The sequence below is a fragment of the Sus scrofa genome, chromosome 13 (genome assembly GCF_054392235.1).
Source record: "Sus scrofa isolate SSC_HxYL_T2T_F1_AM1 chromosome 13, Sscrofa_HxYL_maternal_Yorkshire_Landrace_v2.0, whole genome shotgun sequence".
In the NCBI taxonomy this organism is placed as follows: Eukaryota; Metazoa; Chordata; class Mammalia; order Artiodactyla; family Suidae; genus Sus; species Sus scrofa.
This window is the reverse complement of record NC_139395.1, coordinates 90,633,694-90,654,298: the sequence shown is the minus strand read 5'-3', so window position 1 is coordinate 90,654,298 and position 20,605 is coordinate 90,633,694. Positions and strand designations below refer to the sequence as shown.

At 51.9% G+C, this 20,605-nt stretch overlaps 1 protein-coding gene across 1 annotated transcript in view; it reads right to left on the bottom strand.

Annotated features, from left to right (window-relative positions):
- EPHB1 (EPH receptor B1) overlaps positions 1–15,142 on the bottom strand; it is a 450,445-nt gene extending 435,303 nt beyond the window's left edge. The window contains exon 1 of the mRNA XM_021069481.2: positions 14,767–15,142. Coding sequence (XP_020925140.1) covers positions 14,767–14,824 — 58 coding nt within the window. The 5' untranslated portion in view covers positions 14,825–15,142. The remainder of the gene's footprint in view (positions 1–14,766) is intronic.
- Positions 15,143–20,605: the final 5,463 nt, after the last annotated feature.

Sequence of the window (20,605 nt, the reverse complement as noted above, 5' to 3'; positions counted from 1 at the left end):
CTGCGGGTGTGGCCCTAGAAAAGACAAAAAGACAGAAAAAACAAAAACAAACAAACAAAAAAAAACCTTACTTGGAGTTCCCATTGTGGCTTAGTAGGCTAAGGACATGACGTTGTTTCTGTGAGGATATGGGTTTGGATCCCTGGCCTCACTCAGTGGGTTAAGGATCCAGCGTTGCCACAAGCTGTGGCACAGGTCGAAGATCGGCTTGGATCCAGTGTTGCTGTGATTGCGGTGTAGGCTGCAGCTGCAACTCCAATTCAACCCCTTGCCTGGGAACTTCCATATGCCACAGGTGTAGCTGTAAAAAGAAAAAAGGAGTTCCCGTTGTGGTGCAGCAGAACCATGAGATTGTGGGTTCTTGATCCCTGGCCTCACTCAGTGGGTTAAGGAACCGGCCTTGCCAGAGTTGTAGATGCGGCTCAGATCTGACGTTGCTGTGGCTGTGGTGTAGGCCGGCAGCTGTATCTCTGACTGGACCCCTGGCCTGGGAACCTCCATACGCTTCAGGTGCGGTCCCAAAAAGAAACAAAACAAAACAAAACTTTCTTTATATAATAGTGCGTATACATTATTCCCACCTCCCCAATTCTTCCCTCCCCTCAAATGATTTCAACCATAGTAATCATAAGATTGGGTTTAAAATCTGAGGAGTTTGTTTCTGTTCGATAAATACATTATTTTCTTTTTTTTTCTTTTTTTTTTTTTTTAAGTGCTGCACCTGTGGCATATGGAAAAAGTTCCCAGGCTAGGGGTCGAATTGGAGTTGCAGCTGCCAACCTACAGCCACAGCCACAGCAATGCAGGATCTGAACCGTATCTGCCACCTACATTCTGGCTTGTAGCAACACTCGATCCTTGACCCACCGAGCAAGGCCAGGGATTAAACCAGCATCCTCATGGATACTGGTCGGGTACTTAACCCACTGAGCCAAAACAGGAACTCCTAAACAAATGATATCATATGATATGTGTCTTTCTCTTTCTGACTTACTTCATTCAGTATAATAATCTCCAGACCCATCCATGGTGCTGCAAATGGCATTATCTCATTCTTTTTTATGGCTGAATAATATTCCACTGCAGATAATTAACGAGAGCCTACTCCACAGCACAGGAAAATCTACTCAATAGTTTGTAATAACCTATACGGGGAAAAAAGAATGGATATATTTATATGTATGACTGATTAGCTTTGCTGTACACCTGAAGCTAATACTACATTGTAAGTTGACTATACTCCAATAAAATTTTTATGAATAAATAAATAAATAAACCTTTCATTGAATGTATTCAGAAAGCTCCCAAGAGTTGGCAAATGGGAGTCACCCTTCTCAGGATGCAGCAGTGAGTGGAGCCAGGACTAGGAAATGGCAGTGCCCTGAGCTCCCATCCCACCTGAGCAGGTTCTGGGGCCTGCTCCCCCTTGTCATTTCAACTCACTGAGTCTCAGCCGCCAGATCTATAAAGCAGACCTAATCCACTGCCCGCTTGAAGACAGGTCTCTCCTCCAATGCTGAGATGTGTGGTTCTCTCCCGGAAGATCTCTATCAGAGGGCAATTTCCAGGAACCAAGTGGGTGCATTTCCAGCTCAAGAGTCTTAGAACTCTGCAGGCTCAGATGGGCACACAGGAGGAAGTACACTGTCACTCAGCACCAGAGGAACTGCATTGTCATTCAGAACCCAAGCGATGTTGTCAGTGAATGTGCCTCCTGTCTGGGCAGGGCTCCATTTGGTAACCCAGGTACCAGAGAAGAGGGCTATGTAGGCCTGGCAGTCTGTGTCAGAGAGCAGCTTTGTACCTAATCCTGAGGGGATGATAGTTGCTAAGGAACCATTGAGATGCAAATGAGTCGGCAAATACTTAGCAGCAAGATATCAGAAAAGGGTGGGGAGGGGCTGCGTTGAACAAGTTAGTCAGGTGAGTGAAGGGAAAATTACTTTCTTCTGATTGGAAAAAGAAAACCACGGGTTTTCATGCAGAGCAGCAGCATTGTGTTACCGTGTTTAAAAAAAAAAAAAAAAACTGTTCTTTTTCTGCTTGGCTGGGAGTAAAGCAAAGTTGGAGCCAAGAACACGGAACTTGGAAGGGCAAATGGAGTCTTCCTCTGATGAACTCTAAGCAGATGCTCACATCTCCAGAGAGAAAGAGACGACATCTAAGGTACGAAGAAAGAAGTCTTCAAAGGACTTTGAAGACCTGCCCTCTTTATAAAAGCCTGAAAACCCAGTCCAAAAAAAAGTACACAGAAAACTGTGACTTAATATTCTACTGACACAAGATGGAAATTCCTGGTGAGACTAAGCCACGATTGAGAATGGGGAACACGAGGGGAAAGAGCCAACTTACTATACCTATCAGTCTGCATTTCTTTCATTCTTGCTCCCCGCTGAGCCCCAATGTAAATACAATGGTTAGGTTAAGATGTGGTATCTGCATTGGAAGCCAGAGAGTTATAGTGAGGAGCACAGCCACTTACTCTTTGTTTTTTCATCTTGTTCCAAATAGGAGCCCTCCTGTTTCAGGGTCTAGTTGAGACACCCCAGTCTTAAAATCATCTTGCCTTAGGCCAAACACCCCTGCCATCTGCCAATGCATCACTTTGAGTTTGATTGATGCTGAGGAATACAGAAAACAGCCTCAAGAAAGAAGCTGTTGGCCCCGCCATCTCTAGGGCTCCCTTCCTGGGTTTTCCCTTTTCTATCACCTTCACTTCCTCCGGTTTTTCTCACATTTTCAACCAGGACCATCACAGCCACAGCCTTCCTCCTGCTGCCCCCAGAGTCCAGGTTCTTTCCTTTCCTGCACACGAGCTCTCCATCACGTCCCGGTGATTCAGGACAGGTGGAGGGGTGTTGAAGACTGTCGCCCTGTCGCTTCTTCTGGTAACAGCATTTCTGTAGCTCCCCTAACATTTCTATGGGGAGCCAGACCTCCCCCATCTCAGGTCTGGTGGTTCAGGCAGATCTAGGCTAATCCTCTGCCCCCAGATCCTGAGATGGGTAAGTCACGTGCCTCAAGCCTGGCTGACGAGGGCATTTCAATATCCTGGTGACAGAGCCTGGTTCATGGAGAGGCTTCAGACCCAAGGAAGGCAAGGAGATAATACTTCTAGGGCTTTTGCTGGAGCTGCTGGGAGTGGGGATTCATCTTTGCACTGAAGTTTCAAGAGGATGTGAGTTTGAGCTGCCAGCAGCCACATGACCATCTGGTGGGAGAGGCTACTGGAGAATGAAGTCAAGGTAGGTGACTGCTGATGATTCTCCATTGTCCCTCCAGGTCCCTCTCCACCTTTCTTTACCCTTTTCTGAGCCTCAGGAGATGGACGTCCATGGACCAGGCTTCCATGCCCTCTGCCTCCTTACAGAATTCAACCCATGGGAAGGCTGGCAGGTGATGAGAAAATGGAGGATAAAGAGCTGGGAGAATACCACACTCCTCCCTGGCCCCCAAGCTCCTTATGGATAGCAGTTGCATTCCTCTGTCTATGTCCACATCTCCTACCAGGAAGCCCTTTCTCAACACAGTTCTCACCTGGTTCTGATGGCACCAGTCCCTCCCCAGCCCGTCCTGGCCTTGGGGAGCCATGGCGTCCCACTACTGCCAGACCCTGGGTGCATCCCACCCTTTTTGGTTCCCTGATCCTGCTGGTACCTCTATAGTCTCTCCACCAAACACTCCTACATTAACCCTTTGAGAACACCATCTGTTTTCTACCAGGACCTTGGCTGACAGAGACACAAAGTTAAGGAAGGAAAAAATGGGAGGGAGTCCTAAGACAGGCTTGACAGCCCATCACACTCAAAGTGATGGCTTGACTATCATCACAGTCAAAGTTCCAAAAGTCCAGGAATAACAAGGGTCAGGAATCATTCCTTACCTATTGCCTTCCTCCGGTCTTAAGTACACATCTGTCTCTGCAACCAAGGATGTGGCTAATAAAATAGGTACAGCCCTTCCTGGAGAGCTCTGGAAGTCCACCTTCATGAGACAGAGAGTAGGAATGACCATCCATCTTGGTTTCTCATCCTTCTCCACTTCCATCTCTGTCCGACAAATTTCTACCCATCCTCCAAGAAGCTGCATCCTGTGTCTTTGTCTCTGACTCTCTTATACACACATTTCTGCCTCAGATCCTTCTCATTGGAAATATGACCCTCTCATGTGGTCTCTCCTAGCAGCTGATGTGTAGCTGTCACACCACAGCTGCAAGACTCCATCATATGTCTTATCACAGCGTATAGTCTACTGGGCTCTGTCCTCCCCACACACTCCCCTCTCCAGTCTGCTAATGGAGGAGCTCCTGGAAGGAAAGGCTATGTCTCCTTGACCTTCATATTTTGGTTTCATGTACATTTCTCCTGTGGATGCTCAGTAAATGCGTTCGGTATGAGTATTCATGAACCTGAGGCTCCCAAGCCAAGCTGTCAGATCTGTCCCTCTGTTCCCACTCCCCATTTGCATCTTAGAGAAATCTGGGCTCTCACATCTAGGAGCAGCTCAGCCCTCCCTGGACACCCCAGGATGGAGCTGTATCATCCCTCAAGGCAGCCTAACCCAGCTTGGTCCAGCTTGTCTGGAAAGAAATTCATAATCAAGCCAACACCCAACTCTCATGCAGAGCAAAGCCAAGCCTGCTTGGCAGGACCACCCTTCACATAGTCATGGAGAGAGGCCTTCCCTTCCCCACCCTCTCCCGTCATTTTCAGCTGCCCAAGCCTGCACCCATCACTCTCAATCACATCATCCTATTCACTCCAGGTACAGTACTTTCCTAAAATCATATTCTACATTATTTGTTTTCTTAATGACTGTCCCGCCACTAGGATGCTCTCAAGGGCCAGGGTCCCCTTCCATTGCTCCCTGTCTCATGTGTACTGCCTGGCACATAGTAGGAGGTTAACAAATGTATGTTAGATGTTGAATGAATGCGATACCATATCTCCTCCCTCTCCCCAGCGTGCCCCTAAGTCCTCTCTAGTCTTCTCTAAACATTTTTCTCCTACGACTTCTCCTAGGATGTTTTGGTTATCAATTGCTGCATAGGAGACCAATTCAAAACCTAGTAGTTTTAAACCATGACAACATTTATTTTGCTCACAAATCTATAGTTTGGACAGGGCTCTGTGAGGAAAGCCTGTCTCTTCCCACTTAGAGGCAGCAGGAATGGCTGGGAAGGTGGGGGCTGCAGCCATTGAAGACTCACTCACTCAGATATCTGGCATTGGATGCTGGCAGTGGGCTGGGATTTGAGCTAGGGCTGTGGCTAGAACATCCATATGTGGTCCCTCCAAGCTGCTTGGGCTTCCTCACAATATGGTGGCTGGATCACAAGGGCAAGCATCCCTTGTGAGAAAGAAAGCCAGGCAGAAGCTGTAGAGTCCTCTACAATCGCACTTCCAATGTTATGCCAGATCACTGCTGCCATATTCCATTCATCAGAATAGGCCAGGAGGCCAACCCATATTTAAAGAGAGAAGAATGAGGTTTCTTGTTGTGATGAAAAGAGTATCAAAATATTTGCAGACATGTTTTTAACTACCACATAGGACATGATGTCAAGTTTTAAATGTGTTCTGTTGATCTTTCCTTTCTTTGTATTCATTAACACAATACACATTTATTGCTGCTACCTATCTGCCAAAATGTACTTATGTGCTTCCTTGAAAATCAAGATAGTGTCCCATCCTTCAGGGGCTCACAGAGCTGTGGGGGTACCCACAGAAGTCAACACAGAACTATAGACCACTGCTGCTGTGTTCCCAAAGAGGGAGGCAGAGGTAGCTGCACTGGGTACCTGAAGGCCACCTAATCCAGCCTGAGGCTGGAAGGTAGGCTTCCAGGAGGAGGTGGCCACTGTGGCAAATTCTAAAGGCCAAGTTAGGCTTAGCCAAGAAAAGATCAGCAACAAATGCAACACAGGCAAAGCAAGCAGGTGCAGACCCAGAGGCACACGGCATCAGAAGGCTCAGGTGGGTCTCTGCACATATGAAGAAGAAGAAAAGGAGGTGCCCAGGGGGTGTGTACCTGTGCAGTGTGTGTGCATCTCTTCCTGTGTGGTGCAGGGAAGATGGAGCAGCAGAGGTGCTGCCTGTGGGAGGAGAGAGGGAAAGGGGGCCCCAGACTGAAGGAGCTGGAAGAGAGTCACACACCTTTGCCTTTTGCCAGAGCAAACCCAAATAGCAAGGTGTGTTCTGACATCCAAAGTATGGTCTGAACGGTACCCAGCATAGGCTCCTGGGCACCTGCCCACAACCCAGCAGATGCTCTGATACTAAGACCCTCTTCCTTGCCCCAAAGCTTACAGGTCCCACTCCACCCCAGCCCCGGACCACCTGGACAGACTGCCAAGGGTGCTGAGAACATCCTTGGATGGGCTCCCCTCCCAGACTTCCCCAGGGAGGGTCCTCCCTTCTCTTTCCCCCTTCCGAGCTTGCCACCCGACTCGAGCCTCAGTGAGAAAGCCAAGGGCAAAGGTCCCACCTTGATGTGCTGGAAAAATGGCAAGAGGAAAACAAGAGAACAATTAACTGCAGGGCCCAGCTGCCTCTTGCAGATAAGGCATTTTCTCCACTGCTACTGTCGATGAAGCTGTTTGCTATTATTCCTGTACATCCTGTGCAGCACTGTCCATAGGCCCAGCCCCAAGGGGGATGGGGCACCATCCAGTGAGACTAGGATGCAGAGGGGTTTCTCTCCCCCTCCTCCCACACGGCCTTCCACGCTCAAACCTAATGCTAAATCCCAGTGTCCTCCCCCGAATGTGGTAGAGCTGCACCTGTCCAGACAGACGGGAGCTGCCAGAGCAGCAGGAGTAACAGGGGTCTAAGCAGTGCAGGATGCAAAGGGCAGAAGCCAGGGCGGTCCCCAAAGGAGAACCCCGGCAGCTGGCTCTTCCTTCCTCTGGAAGGTGGGCCTGTGGCAGGAGCCCCAGGAAGCCCACAGCAACCTGCTCCCCCGCCCCCACCACCACCAAGAACCAGATGCCAAGCTGCAACCATCTAAGCAACACAATAAAGACAAGAGCCAGACGGACACGTGGGAAAAATAGAAAACCACTAATGACCAGAATGCAGGTCTGACTGGTGGGAGTACAAGGGAAAGAGCCATGCGCAAACAGGAAGATGCACACTGAGAAGGAAAAAGGTTTTCCTCCAGCTGGGAGCACAGGTGGGGACGTCCCAGAGAGCCAGAGGACAGCCTGGCCACAGGGACTGGGTCGTGGAGACTCAGAGCACTGTCTGGTACCTGGGACAGGACTTGGCAGGGCAGTGAACAAACAGCTTGTGTTTAATAAATGCTCCCCGACTGAATTCATGAGTAAGCAATATTCAAGGCAAAAGGCACTGGACTGGGAAGCTGAGGCCAATTTCAATTTGTCAAAATTTCGTTTTGAATCCTAGCTCTTGTGCCAGTAACTTACCTCTTGAAGCCTCAGCTTCCCCACCTGTAAAATGGGAAAAGGGGTGCTCTAATAGTAAAGGTGTGGAGATTGGCACGTGGTAAATAAATGAGTAAGAGAAGCTTAGCGGCCTGGCTCTAGCGCTAATAGGCTATAGGATTTCTGGAAGGTCTCTCCCCTTCCCTAAAACTTGCCTCTAGCCCTGCTCCGGAACATGTCGGGGCCCTGGGAACAAGTCTGACCCACGGCCCCACCCCAGGATCAGGCCCAGGGACCTCAGAAGCCAGCACCAGGTTACAGCCTGGGGCCCCTGCTCCCTCACCTGCCCCTCCCCTTCTGGCCACCTGTCGATGCCCATTTCTCTGTTCATTATCACCTCCACTGGGGGATGGAGAAGGTGGTTAAATTCAAATCAGTCATGTGTCACTTGCTGCCTCCAGGAAGCAGGAGGGGCGATCAGAGAGATGCAGGGCCTCAGGTGCAACCTGCGGGCAGAAATGAGTCCTGGTAATTCTCAGGAAATTTCCTATGTGTGTCTATGTTGGCCCAGGTCTGCTGCAGAGAACTCTGGGGGAACCTTCTACGAAGGAACAGAGCAGTCTTCTTGTGCAGCTGCTAATGGTGTCGTCTTCGGGCCCTGGGGTTTTCCCTGCCCTGGAGAGACACCTCTGCTGGGGACACAGTGGGGGTGGGGGGGAGTGGGGGGAGACAGGGCCTTTTGCACCACCTGTTCCCCCTCTAGCAGTTGAGCATCCTGATGACCCGGTTATGGGGAGCATTACAGTGCAGTGAAGGGCCCTAGAGTTTTGGCTCTGAATAACATTCCGTTCCACCTGGGGAGTGAGAGAGTGGGGCTGGGGGTAAGGTCTTCTTCCTGGATTTGGAAATGAAACTGCCTCTTTTACAAAGTCAGTGGCAAACATAAAAGCCAGTTGCACTGAGAGGCACCTTCCAGATGATTCTACCTGGGACCAGTGGAGACTGTGCCCCCAGTGCTGGACCAGGCCAATGAGAGGTCCTGAGAGCAAGGTCTTCTCGTGGAGGGCACCAGGCTAAGGCCCTTCTTGATTCGGCCAAGTTCACCCTCACTCATCTCTGAGCTGATGCTGCAGACCCCTGTCAGCCTAAGAGATCCACACCCCACTCACAATTAGCCAGGGGGTCACCATGCCCTTTACCTACACTCCCAAAACCCCAACTTTTACCACTGCTTCTACCCTGGGGTTTGATCCCACCCCAACCCCTGCTACCCTCTCCATCACAATGACCCCCCGCTTTAGCCTTTCAGCAATGAGAAAACTGGGGTACAGGAAGGGAGCCAGGTAACTGCACATCTGGTTGCTTCCTGCATCTCAGGTCAGATGGAAAGCAGTTTTCCATTAGCAAAGACAAACCAAGCCCACCATCCTCCCGGCCTTCCCTGCCAAGGGTGTGCCCTTCTCTCTAACCCCCAGAGGAGTGGGCAAACAAAGCCAGTGAGGTGGCTCAGCCATCAGGGGGCCTCTGATGGAGCAGGTGGCCCTGACCTGGCCACTCAAGGTCCCCTCCCCTGCCCCGCCCTGAGCACAAACATGCACCTGCCAACTATTGCTATAACTGAAATGGAATCCACCGAAAGGGCTGAGAAATTTCACATGCAAAATTGTGCTTTTAAATATGGAATCTCTCCCAGGGCGTTACTTTATTATTATAGTAATTTCCTCAGAAGGGCAAGCATCCAATGCTCTGTTTCTCTACCACCTTTGGAGACGTGGAAATCTGATAGAGATATTCAGGTTTGCTTAAGTGGCTAATGCAGAAGAGGGAGACATAAAGGGAGCTCTTCCAAGAAACGGGACTCTCGAAATCCAGGTACAGGGATGAGCTCTAGACAATCCGGCAGGGACCGGGAAGGGTCCCGTTTGCCCCCTCCGCTGATCCCAGAATTCATAGGGTGCCCAGGCCCACGTCCCATGGGGGCCCTTGTTTGCAATCATTTCCTCCTTGGGAGAACTGCCAGGGCAGCAAGGGGAACTAAGATGCTCCCAGTCCTTCTGCTAGATTCCCTATCAGAAGCAGTGCCACGGTGCAGCTCTGCAGCCCTGCCTCTGCATGTGTTCAACGGTGGGAATAGGGTGGGAAATGGGGAAGGAGGGACAGGAAGGGAGCTACAGGGAAACTAGTGCTTCCGCGGAAGTGCTGGGATCATCTGAACATTTCACCCATCTCTTCTCCCATGACCATGGAAACCTGGAGTCCCCAGTCATCAGCGAAATATCCAGTGGCCAGTGGCTGAATCAGCATTAGAATTCTTCCCGCCATGAATTCAGGCTGACCAGACCTTTCTTCATGCCAAGCCTACAAAAGTAGTGTTGTGAGTTGAAGTAGTTAGGAACATAGACTCCCCCCTAGAACCTGACTGCCTGCAAGCCACTTACTCGCTATGTGGCTTTATCAAATTATGGAACCCTCTGTACCTCAGTCTTCTCATTCAAAAAAGAAAAAAGAAAAAAAGAGGAAAGTGGGTGTTTTTTTGGTTTGTTGTTTGTTTTTTGTTTTTGTTTTTGTTTTGCTTTGTAGAGCCACACCCTCAGCATATGGAGGTTCCCAGGCTAGAGATGGAATTGGAGTTACAGCTGCTGGCCTATGATGCCACAGCCATAGCAATGTGGGATCTGAGCTATGTCTGCGACCTACATCACAGCTCACGGCAACGCCAGATCCATAACCCACTGAGCGATGCCAGCGAATGAACCTGCATCCCCATGGATCCTAGTCAGGTTCGTTAACTGCTGAGCCATGAAGGGAACTTCGGGAAAGGGAAGTTGGTAAATCTTTGCCCAATAGGGTTGTCTAAAGTTGACGTGAAAGTAAGTTACATCTAAAGACGACATGAAAGCAAGTTACGTAAAGCGCCTAGGACAGCACCTAGCGTTAAGTGTTAGCTATCATCCACAGTGCCCAAATCTACCGGTGCCAGGCTGTCTGCACCTGAATCCCTGGGGCCATTATTAAAAATGAAGATGCCCTGGTCACTCCAACTCAGAAACTGTAAATCAGATCGAGACCTGGATTTCTGACTGCAGCCTATTTTGAACCATTCCGTTAGGCAGAGTTTCTAGGAAGCACCTACAACAGGTTCCTCTCAGAGGCCAGGATACAGACTTTCAGGATCCACCCAGACCTACTGAACTTTGGGGGATAAAGTCCAGGGGTCTACAGCAAACTGTCCAGGTGCCATGAGGTTACCTGAAGCCTGAAAATCCTGACCTGAAACGACACTCCCCTCTGCTGCCTCCCAAAACTGCCTCCACCCCTTACTCATGCTGGCAACACTATGCTCCTGAACCTTGGGGTTTCCAAGAACTCTTGGGGATTTGCGAAGATGATTGTTTTGGTTTAATAACATGAATGTCTCTTTGACTTTAACGGCATCTTTATTTTTAAACCAGCACAGGGTCATCCTTATAACATATGTTACCTGTCCACCTTCTAAAGCTAGTGTGGGTGAGCATCACCAGCTGCTGGCTCTGCCGATGGATCCAGAAGATTTGGGCTGGGGCTGGGTCCTACCTCTGCAGTTATCTACACTGCAAAGACTCTTCTCAAGCCATGGTCCAGGGCTGTGTTACCCTACCTCACCAGCATTCCACTCCCTGGCTTTGGGGGTCCCTCTACAAACACTGAGTAATGGCAATCTTTGCACAACACGCAGGAAATAAAATCAGCTAATGGATAGAATTGTCTCAAATTTATTAAGTCAATTTATTGTCTCAAATTTTCTCTTCCAGACATTTAAAGAAAAAAAAAAAAAAAACACAAAACGAAACTTCAGCGCCTGCTACCACTTGCCGGCTCATACACACTCATGGATACCCAAAACAGATGCACACGTAGCAAACAAATATTAACAAAAAAATGCAGAAACAGGCAATCACCACCTGGCCTGATGGCTCGTTGTGGACATACAGGCTGAGGTTGGGAGTTATTGCCAGGAGCCTGTGATGGAGATTTCACTTCAAATGGTGGCATCCAATGCCCCTGCATTTCAAGGTGGAGTACCCCACAAAGGCATGTGGTACCTCAGGCACATATGTGTTCATACATTAGCAATGCCTTTGGAGAACTCACTATTTGTTAAGCCCTGAGAAATCTATCACCAAATCAGACACGTGCAGGTTCAAGACTGGCAAGCCCAGGATTTCACTCTACATCATAGAGCAGTTCTTCTGAGAGTGGTCAGGTCAGCAAGAGTGGAACACTGAGGCCACCTGCATCTGTATGGTCATCCATGGGTACTGGTGCTGGGCCTGTCCATGCCTCCTGATCCCTGCCTCCCGGAAGGGGCCAACGTGCTTAATCCAGGAAAACTCCACCCTGAGGGAGATGCCTCTGCTCCCAGCCCAACATGTTCCTGCAGAAACACCTCAAGAGAAGCCCAGGTCTCCACACCCTGACCTGAAAGGCATGGGTGAAAGGGCAGCTCAGAGAATGCAATCTACAGACACCAGCAGCCCATTCTCAACAAGGTCTCAGGTCCAGTGTGAAAAGACCTGGGCTCGAAGAGGCAGTCGTTTTCCCAGAGACAGAGAAAAGAGGCCTGGTGCCGGTTCCAAAAGTCCAGAGGCTGTCAGCAGCCCTGCCTCCTGGCCTGCCTGCTCCCCTCTAAAAATAGACTTTAAAAGCCCCAAGCTTTTCCCTGCAGTGCCATCCCTGTCCCCACAGAACAGAGCCACGGGCTGCAAGTGGGGAGGGATGCAGGGGAGGAAGGAAGAGATGTCTCCTTCAGCGTGGGTCTCCCACCCCCCAGGTCCATCAGCCCCTTCCTCCCACCCAGGCAAATGGTCTCATAGGGCCCTACCTGCTTCTGACTTAGGTGTCCCTATCAGGCCCATGGGCTGCCCCTATCCCTTTGTCCCTGCCTTGGCCTGGGCTGAGGACCCTGCCTGGTCTTGGAACTGCCTACCCTGTGTGACAAGACCCCTGTGGATTTCCACCAGAGACCCATGAAGGAAAGAAGATAGACCGACAGACACATGAGTGGCCAAACTAGAAAGAAGAGGCGCCCCCTGGCCACAGCAGTTTGAGAGGAATCTGCTATCTGTGTAGGCAGCTCATTGATCCACTTTTCTGATAATTATTCCTCACTCATCACAAACGGAATGACGCTGGCCCAGCCCAGCCAGGCAGGCGGGAAGGCGGCTCCGAGTGTGGAGAGGAGAAAATGAGCCTGCCTGTGCTCACGGAGGAGAGGAAGGCGTGAACAGTGTGTACTAGCCCTGTGCACTGAACAGGGACGCTGGGGCTGCTTGAATATTCTGCTGAATATGGCATTTCTTTTAACCCTTGCTGGAGAGGTATTCAACCCAGAAAGCCACGCTCTTCTGGCTAGGCCAATGCTGAAGTTTCCCCACAGACCCCACACACACGTGGGCCGCTCCAGTCGACCGCAAGACACCCTCCCAGAGCCGCTCCAGCCAACGGACCTGGAGGGCCAGCCGAGAGGGACCTAGGGCGAAACCGAACTCCACCAGATGCCTAGTGTGTTCCCATGCATTTGCCCTACAAACAATTTTGCTGGAATGCATGTGCCCTCCTTCAACGACGGAGACCCCACGCGGAGACCAGGCTCCTCAAGTGGGGCACCTATCTGCTCTCCCAAACTGAGCAAGCTGACCCTCCAGGGGGCGCGAAGAGGGATGGGCAGGACGCACCGCCCCAGCGCTGGAAAGTCCAGTCTGGCCTCGCCTATTCCAAATGCCCGCTCCCAGGTCGTCCTGACCGGTTTGGAAGTGTGCCTCGCTTGGCTTATCCTAATTCAACCGCTCCGGCGCTCGCCCCTCAATAAGCCAAATCTGAGCATCCCTTCTGCTGGGTGTTGATCGCGCTCCCCACCGCTCAAGTCCCTGCACGTTCCCCAAAGCAACCCCCTCCGCACAAAGACCCAGCAGCCAGAAAGGGCAGCGGCAGGCGGAGGGCAGACAAAAAGCCACCCTCAGAAAAGCAAGAGCGAGCTTTCTAGGCATTAATTGCCGCACCCCCGTGCCGCCACCAGAAAGAACATGGGATATGGTGGTCTTCATTATCTGGCCGGGGAATCTTAGCTCCGTCTCGGGACGAGACCCCAGCCTCGCTTCGAGAAGGACAACACCTTCCACCTTCCGTGGAGTCGGAGCGCTGAACCACTGGATTTGGGGGCCGAGGGAGGGCTCCCCGGGCGACAGTACTTGTCGGCCGAGGACCTGGGCGGCCCAGCGGAGCGAGCTCCCAGCTTGGAAGGCGGCGCGGGCGCTGGGGGCTGTGTGCCCTCGGGGTCCCTCCGTGGAGTTTCGCCTGCGCCGGACACTGGGGCTGCGAGCGGGCTGCCGCGTGCATCTCTCGCCAGAGTTGCTTCCATCCCGGCACTAAACTCTAGGTCGGGCGGTGTTTCGGGAGGGGGCTGCGGCCACCGTTCGGCTGCGAGGAGTAGGGCGGGGTAAGGGGGCGGGAGGAGGGAGCGGGGCAGGGATTTCCCACAGGGATTCGCGGGCGCTGCCGAGCGTTGGGCTCCCTGCGGCGCCAGGCTCTGTGCCCATGGAGCGCGCTTTCCCGGCCGCCGCGGAGGCACAGCCAAGGCTGAAGTAGCAGGAAAAATGTCCCTTCAGGTTGGCTCCCTTCCCGGGCCGAAGGAGATACTAGGCGAGTTTCGGCAGAACTGACCATCTACCCAACCCCACCCCCGTTCTCTGGCTCAAGTGGAACAAAGGTGTCCGCCTTGCCCCGACTGTTTCGGGAAAGATGCAGCTCGCAGCCTCTCGGACCACCAAGCTGTCCCCCAACAGCCCGGCCAGTGAACTCAACCCCTCTTATTCGGCGGCCACTTGCGGGGTACCAGGCAGGGCTTCTCCGGTCCCCGCCCGCAGCACCAGCCCGCCGAGCCCAGAGTGTTGGAGCCCGCGGACCCCGAACGGAGGAAAAGGAGAGGTGGCGCGCCGCTGCCTAAGCGCATCCTTGCTCGGGATAGGAAGGGAACAGACAGGCTCCTGCACTCCAGGGTCCGGACGGCCCCTGGCGCTCTGTCTTCCCCCCAACGCCCCGTTCCGCCGGAGCTAAGGAGCCTGCACCGCAATGCAGCGGGCTCCAAGCTCCCCGAGCCGAGGCTGTGAGAGACCAGGGCTGCCACGGAGCGCTGGGGCGCGGGAGCGACTGGGCTCCGCGAACCAGCTGCGGGAGCCGAGAGCCAGCCGGGGGCGCGCGGGTGGGTGCCGCCCCAGCCCCGCGCTCTGCCGCGGCCGACGCTCTCCAACAACCTGGCCCTCCGGTAGCGGGATGCCGGCGACGGGTACTAGCCAGAGAAACCCCGGGGATACAGCCTCCAACTTGCTCCGCGGAGGGTACGTTACCTTCCATTGCGGCCGCTGCGGATGCCAGGAGGAGCAGCAGCAGGCAATCCAGGGCCATCGCCGGCCGGCGGCCCCCAGGCGGAGCCCGAGCCGAGGCGGCCGCGCGGGGAGGGCGCCGCGTCCCGGGGCGCCGCTGCGCTCCCCGCCGGTGGCTTCTCCGTATCCTTTCGCGCTCTGGCCGGGACCGGACTCCCCGGAGCGCGGCGTGGGCGTGGGCGGGAGTGTGCGCGCGTGGGGCGGTGCGGGCGCGCGTGGGTGTGGGTGTGCATGTGTGTGTGTGTGTTTATGGGAGAGGTGGGTGTGTGCGTGCGGGTGTGTGAGAGAGAGGGAGAGAGGGTGAGGGAGTGCGAGCCGGGGAGAGCGCGCGAGTGCGTGTGCGTCCTGGTGTCACATTGCGAGCTACAGCCGAGCCTACGAGAGGACAGAGCCGGCCAGACTGACGGGGGAGGGCGCGGGATCCCCCACCATCAGCTCTCTCCCCACCCCTAACACCTCCTGTCCAATCAAGGAATCAAACCTGCAAAATTCCCCCGTCCAATCAGGCGCGAGCACCTCCTTACACTGGCATTGTTAGTTTAAGAAAAACTTTTGCTTGCAAGGCTGTGCGGGAGGGCTCAGAAGGCGCTGGGAGGGGTCCGGGCTCCCCCTGGTGGTGTTCTTGGAGAACTGCACCGGCCCGCCCCTGCTCTCCGCTCCCCGACCTAGGAGGCCTCAGGGAAGGCTCAGGCTGACGCCCTGCTCCTTACAGCCCACCAGGACTATAAATAATCAAATTTATCTTCCTTCATCCTCTCAGCGAGACATACCCTGACTTTCCTATTTAGTGAAACCCCACGGCACACGCCATCCCTCCTGTCTATAGCACTTCAACTAACACGATGTGTTTTTCACTAATCAATTTTTTTTTTCTTGTGGGTCTCCTCTTACTAGAATGGAGTCTTCATTCTTGGGATTCGTGTGTGCTTTGTTCAGCATGCAATGGCCAGTGCCTGGAACAGTGTCTGGCCCGTGGGAGATGGTGGCATGTTTCTATTGACTGCATGAATGAGGGTTAGAGAATTTGGGGGCTGCAGCCCAGGTGTGTGCAGGGCACTGCATATGCTTCCTGTCCAACTTGCTGCTGCTTTTATCTCCCAGAAGTCCCTGGCTGCCTTTAGTTTTTCACTTCTAAATGAGTTCTATGAACATCCACAGAGGGCTGGACCCCAGAAGTCAGGCAGGAGGGAGTAGTTACGCTACCCTCTCCAGAGGCAAAAGGCAGTCCGGCCAGTGGTGGCGGGCTCTGCGGGGTGAGGCACAGGGAAAGGCACCGGAACTGTGTAGGAAGTGTCAGAGGACTTCCAGAGGCAGCACTAGATGGACAGGCATTGTAGGCAGGAAGCATTCTCTGGCTCTGCACCCCAGCTCTGCTTTCTTGAGACAGTCAGGGATCCAGAGAATTTCAAGATCAAGGACCTTGGATCAAGGAGGCTGTGCAAGAGAAGTGTCCTCACCCCATCATCCCCACCCCATACCTAATGATGGTCTGGTCAGGGAGGAACTGTTAGATCACCCCCTTAAGGGTCTCCTCTTCCCACCAAGTCTTTCCCAGAGCTGTCAATGACTGCGCCGTGGGCAGATGTGATGACCCCTCCCCAGCTCTCCATCTTCCTCTTCCAGCTTTGCTCAATCTGTTTCCCACCCCAAATGTTGAGTCTCTCCTTTGCTGGGCCTGCTGCCCCTCAGTCATGGCCAGAGTCCACTCCCCATCCTGACACTGTCTTGTGTCCCCTACCCTGACTCAGGCTGCCTCCCTCACCCCTACCCTTCACCCCGCCCTGCCTCCACATCAGTCTCCTTAATGTGGTGCCAGCTGCCCACCACACCGCACCAAGTACGTCCCAATATCTCTGGAGCTGTCACCTGGGAATAACCCACTCCCAGCGACCCATGGTTCTCCAAACCTCTCAGCACCTTCTGATATCAGGGACCTGTTCTCCAGGGGCTCTTGCCTCAGTTTCCTTGGTTTCCACACTCCTCCTACCTGTCTTACCACTTCTTACTGTTCCCTCTTTGGCTCTCAGAGAGATTTCCCCCACTGGGCTCTGTCCTTGGAACCTCTGCTTGCTGGGTCCATGGACATGGACCGGCTCTTCTGCCTCCAGCCCTCCCCCAGGGATGGAGAGGTGGATGAGTATCAGTCTCCTTTCTGTCCTTTAGTCCATTACAGTCTTTAGAGAGGTGCTTCAGGAGTCCCCTCTGCCACAGCTTGCTCCAATGCCCTTGTCCTGAGCCTGTGACCCAGTCCCACTGCCAGCCCGCTGCCTTCCCCTAGGCCACCGGAGAGTCCCTGAATGGTCACCCAGCTCCCATGCCTTCCTCATTTCAACCCTTCTGCTGTCAAACCAATCTTTCCCAAGCCCAGCTTGATCTTTTCTCTTCCTAGCACAGAAACCTAATGATTCCTCACTGGCTGTGAAAGAAACACCAACCCATTTGCCACGTGGCATCCAGATTCCCCTGCAAACTCCCTGCAACCTATCTTCTCAGCCCGGACTCCACCAGCCTCCTCTAGGCTTAATCCCCTCACCATCCCCACCCCCAACCCAGGCTCTGCCTTCCTTGAACCTGGCTAGCCTCACACTCACCCACTTATTCCACACATATTTACAGGTATCTGCTATGAACCCAGCAGGCTCTGCTGGAGGCTGTGGGGACACAGACACGGGCCTTGATCTGAGGAAATTCATGATGTCACAGAGAAGGATGACAATAAAGAGGCAATGGCATGTCAGGTGGTGAGAAGGACTGGAGGATAAGCCAGGTAATAGCTAAAGGGCAATGGTGAGCAGTGAGACACCAGAGGAGTGACTTCTGTTTATTGAGCACCTGTTACATACAAGCACAGCCCCAGACAATTCCATGCAAACTGAAATGAAATGAGTTGAATTTCCTGCCCTCTGCCCTCTACTTCTCCCCAAAGCCCTCCTTTTCCAGGAAGCCTTAGTGTCCTTCAGCTGGTCCCTCTTACCCACAGCCCTATGTGGGTACAGAGGGCTCTTCCAGACCTGGCTCAAGGCGGAAGTGACCATTATCCACCTGCAAACCTCACTCCAGGGCGGACCCCAGGACACCACCAGCATAGGGATCCCAAGACCTCTACCAGGGTCTCTCAACCCGTGCCAGGAAAATAACACAAGAATCACCAACTTCATTATCTTCTGAGCCCCAAGGCTCACCCTGAGTTCCATCAGCCATGTGTGTGGCATCTATATCAGGTTTTGTTTGAAGGAAGCATTCTGTGGCAAGAAGAGAAGAAGGTAGGAGAAAAGCAAGAGAGGTTAGAGGGGAGGGTTGGGGCAACAGTGCACAGGTTCTAGGGCAATAGCCCTGATGATGATGCTGATGGTTCAGGTAAGAATAGCGTCAGTTTAGGGCTTTTGTTAATTTCCCTAATAACCAAGAGGATTGACTTTTCCTGAGCAAGTTAAATATTAATTTAGCCATGCAGCAGATTGATCTCTCTCTTGCAGTAAGTTATGCTCTGTAAATATCCCTGAAAGCACCATTGGCTTGAGATTCCAAGCCTGGGTGCCCATTTTCCCCAAAGCATCTCCTTGGCTGTTTTTTTTTTTTTTTTGTCTTGTTTTTTTTTCCACTCTGGTGTCAAATGCTCACTTGTTTTCTTGATTAATCGCCCAGCTATTTGATATCACTAAATCACTCCTTCGAAGTGACAGAAGCTGGCCTACAAGCCAGCAGCTGAAGGCTCTCAGGGACCCAAGGGTGACTTGACCATTTTGCCAGGGCTCAGAGGCCCTTCAGGCTGGAAGGTTGGGAGGCAGCCAACCAGGTCACCCCCACCTCAAAATAGTTTTGTATCTAAAAGATTGAAAAGCTTTTCTAGTGAAAGCAATTGCCTAACTTCCCTTCTACACATTACAAAATGGCCCTTCTAGAAAGTTTCTGCTTCACCTCAGATCTGCATGCGTATGTTGTAGTTTAAGCCTGTTTTCCTCATTCTGTTTAGTAAGGGGAGCACAGACGAGTCGCAACCCTCCTGAGGGTGACCACATGGGTGTCGTGTACGTGAGATATTAAGTTACTCCCTTATCCCATCTTTTTCTTTTTCAGCACTGCTTAACTGCAAAAATGAAAGGTTTAGTTATACACACCATGATCCAAGCTACCTTTCATTAGGTTCTTAAGCAACAAGACACATTTTTCTCAATTCTTTTAGGAGAGGCAGTTGGATCATTCACAAGTTCGTCTTTAAAATATTTTAGAAGAAATAATGGACAAATAACAAAAGCTTCCTCTCCCTCTTTTGTTCTTTCAGTGTTTATTGAGCAGGGATTCTGTGTTGGTTGCTTGCAAGGTGCTGGGGACCCACTGATGTCTGTGTCCCAAGCCCTCCTTTAAGGACCTCAGGGTCTCCCTAGGAAGACAGATGTCGAAATGCATGGTGGGACGTTCTGTCCAAAACGGCCTCTGGCCGAAGACTTCCAACACAGCTTCTCCCTGTTTCTCAGGAAAACACCCCAGCACATACAGACAACTGTGAAGACTGAGAGTAACAAGGGGGATGCACACTGACAGACACCCTAATTGCCGGGATGTGAGAGAAACTGACAATACTTATAAGGCAGATGAAGCTGGTTGGAGAAAAACCTATCAGGCACATGTGTGACATCTGCCAAGTTATCTTCTATAAGGAGAACTTTCTTTAAAGAAATAGATAGGAAGGTATGTGGTAATTCCCACCCTGTCAGTTCCTAACTCAGACACCCAGGATCTCTACTTACTGGAGAGTGGAGTAAATATCCATCACCATTATTGTTTCAGGTTCAAACCAAGTGAAGAACAGACAGGTTCCCCTGGCCATCCTCCTCCCTTCCCCTAGGTCTTCTTATACCCAGGAAAATTCCAAAAGGGAGCAAGACAATGGAATGGACAGATGGGCTGATGGAGACACAGTGCATTCTGGAGGGGAAGAAGAGTCAAGAGGCTGGAGGGAGAGTAATAACTGTGGGAGCAGTGCAAGTGCTCGGTGCGACGCCGCAGTCCGGGGCACCAGAAAATGAGGATGGCAGTTGGAGAAAAGGCCACCTCAGTGCAGCAGATACACTAGATGAAGCTTGCTGGCAACTGGCAAGTGAACATTGTCTGGTCCTCCCACTATAGGTCCAAAAAGATGGCTCAATCACCAAGCAAGCGAGAGAGGGAGGGCCCAAGGCCAGTGCACTCCCCCCGCTTAGCATGAAACAGGACTCTGAGTCCCTCCCTTCTCAAGAAGGAGTGAAAGGGGTCAAGAGAGTCCAGAGGCCTGTTAGAAACACTGTAAGATAAAGATCAGGGACAGCACCACTGAGACCCAGTGGGGGAATATCCCTGTTAAATTGATGCTCAAATGAACTTGCTTTCGGAACAGACACAGATTCACAGGCTTTGAAAAACTTATGGCTACCAAAGGGGACAGGTGGTAGGGAGGGATGGACTAGGGGGTTGGGGTTGGCATATGCGCAGTGAGGTATATGGTATGATTGGCTAATGGGGACCTGCTGTATAGCATAGGGAACTCTACTCAATATCCTGTGATAATCTATGTGGGAAAGAATCTGAAATGTGTGTACGTGTATAATTGAATCACTTTTTTTTGTACAGCAGAAAATATTACAACATTGTAAATCAACTATACTTCAAAAAATCTTTTAAAAATGGGGGAAAATGATTCTCTGCTCAGTCCAGAGACAGTTTCAGGAAGCCTCTTGGCATGCATGAAGACAAACTCCATGACAAAGGAAGAAGTTGACAATAAAATAAGCTAAATGGAAAAGGCAACAGAATGAGAGACAGGAGG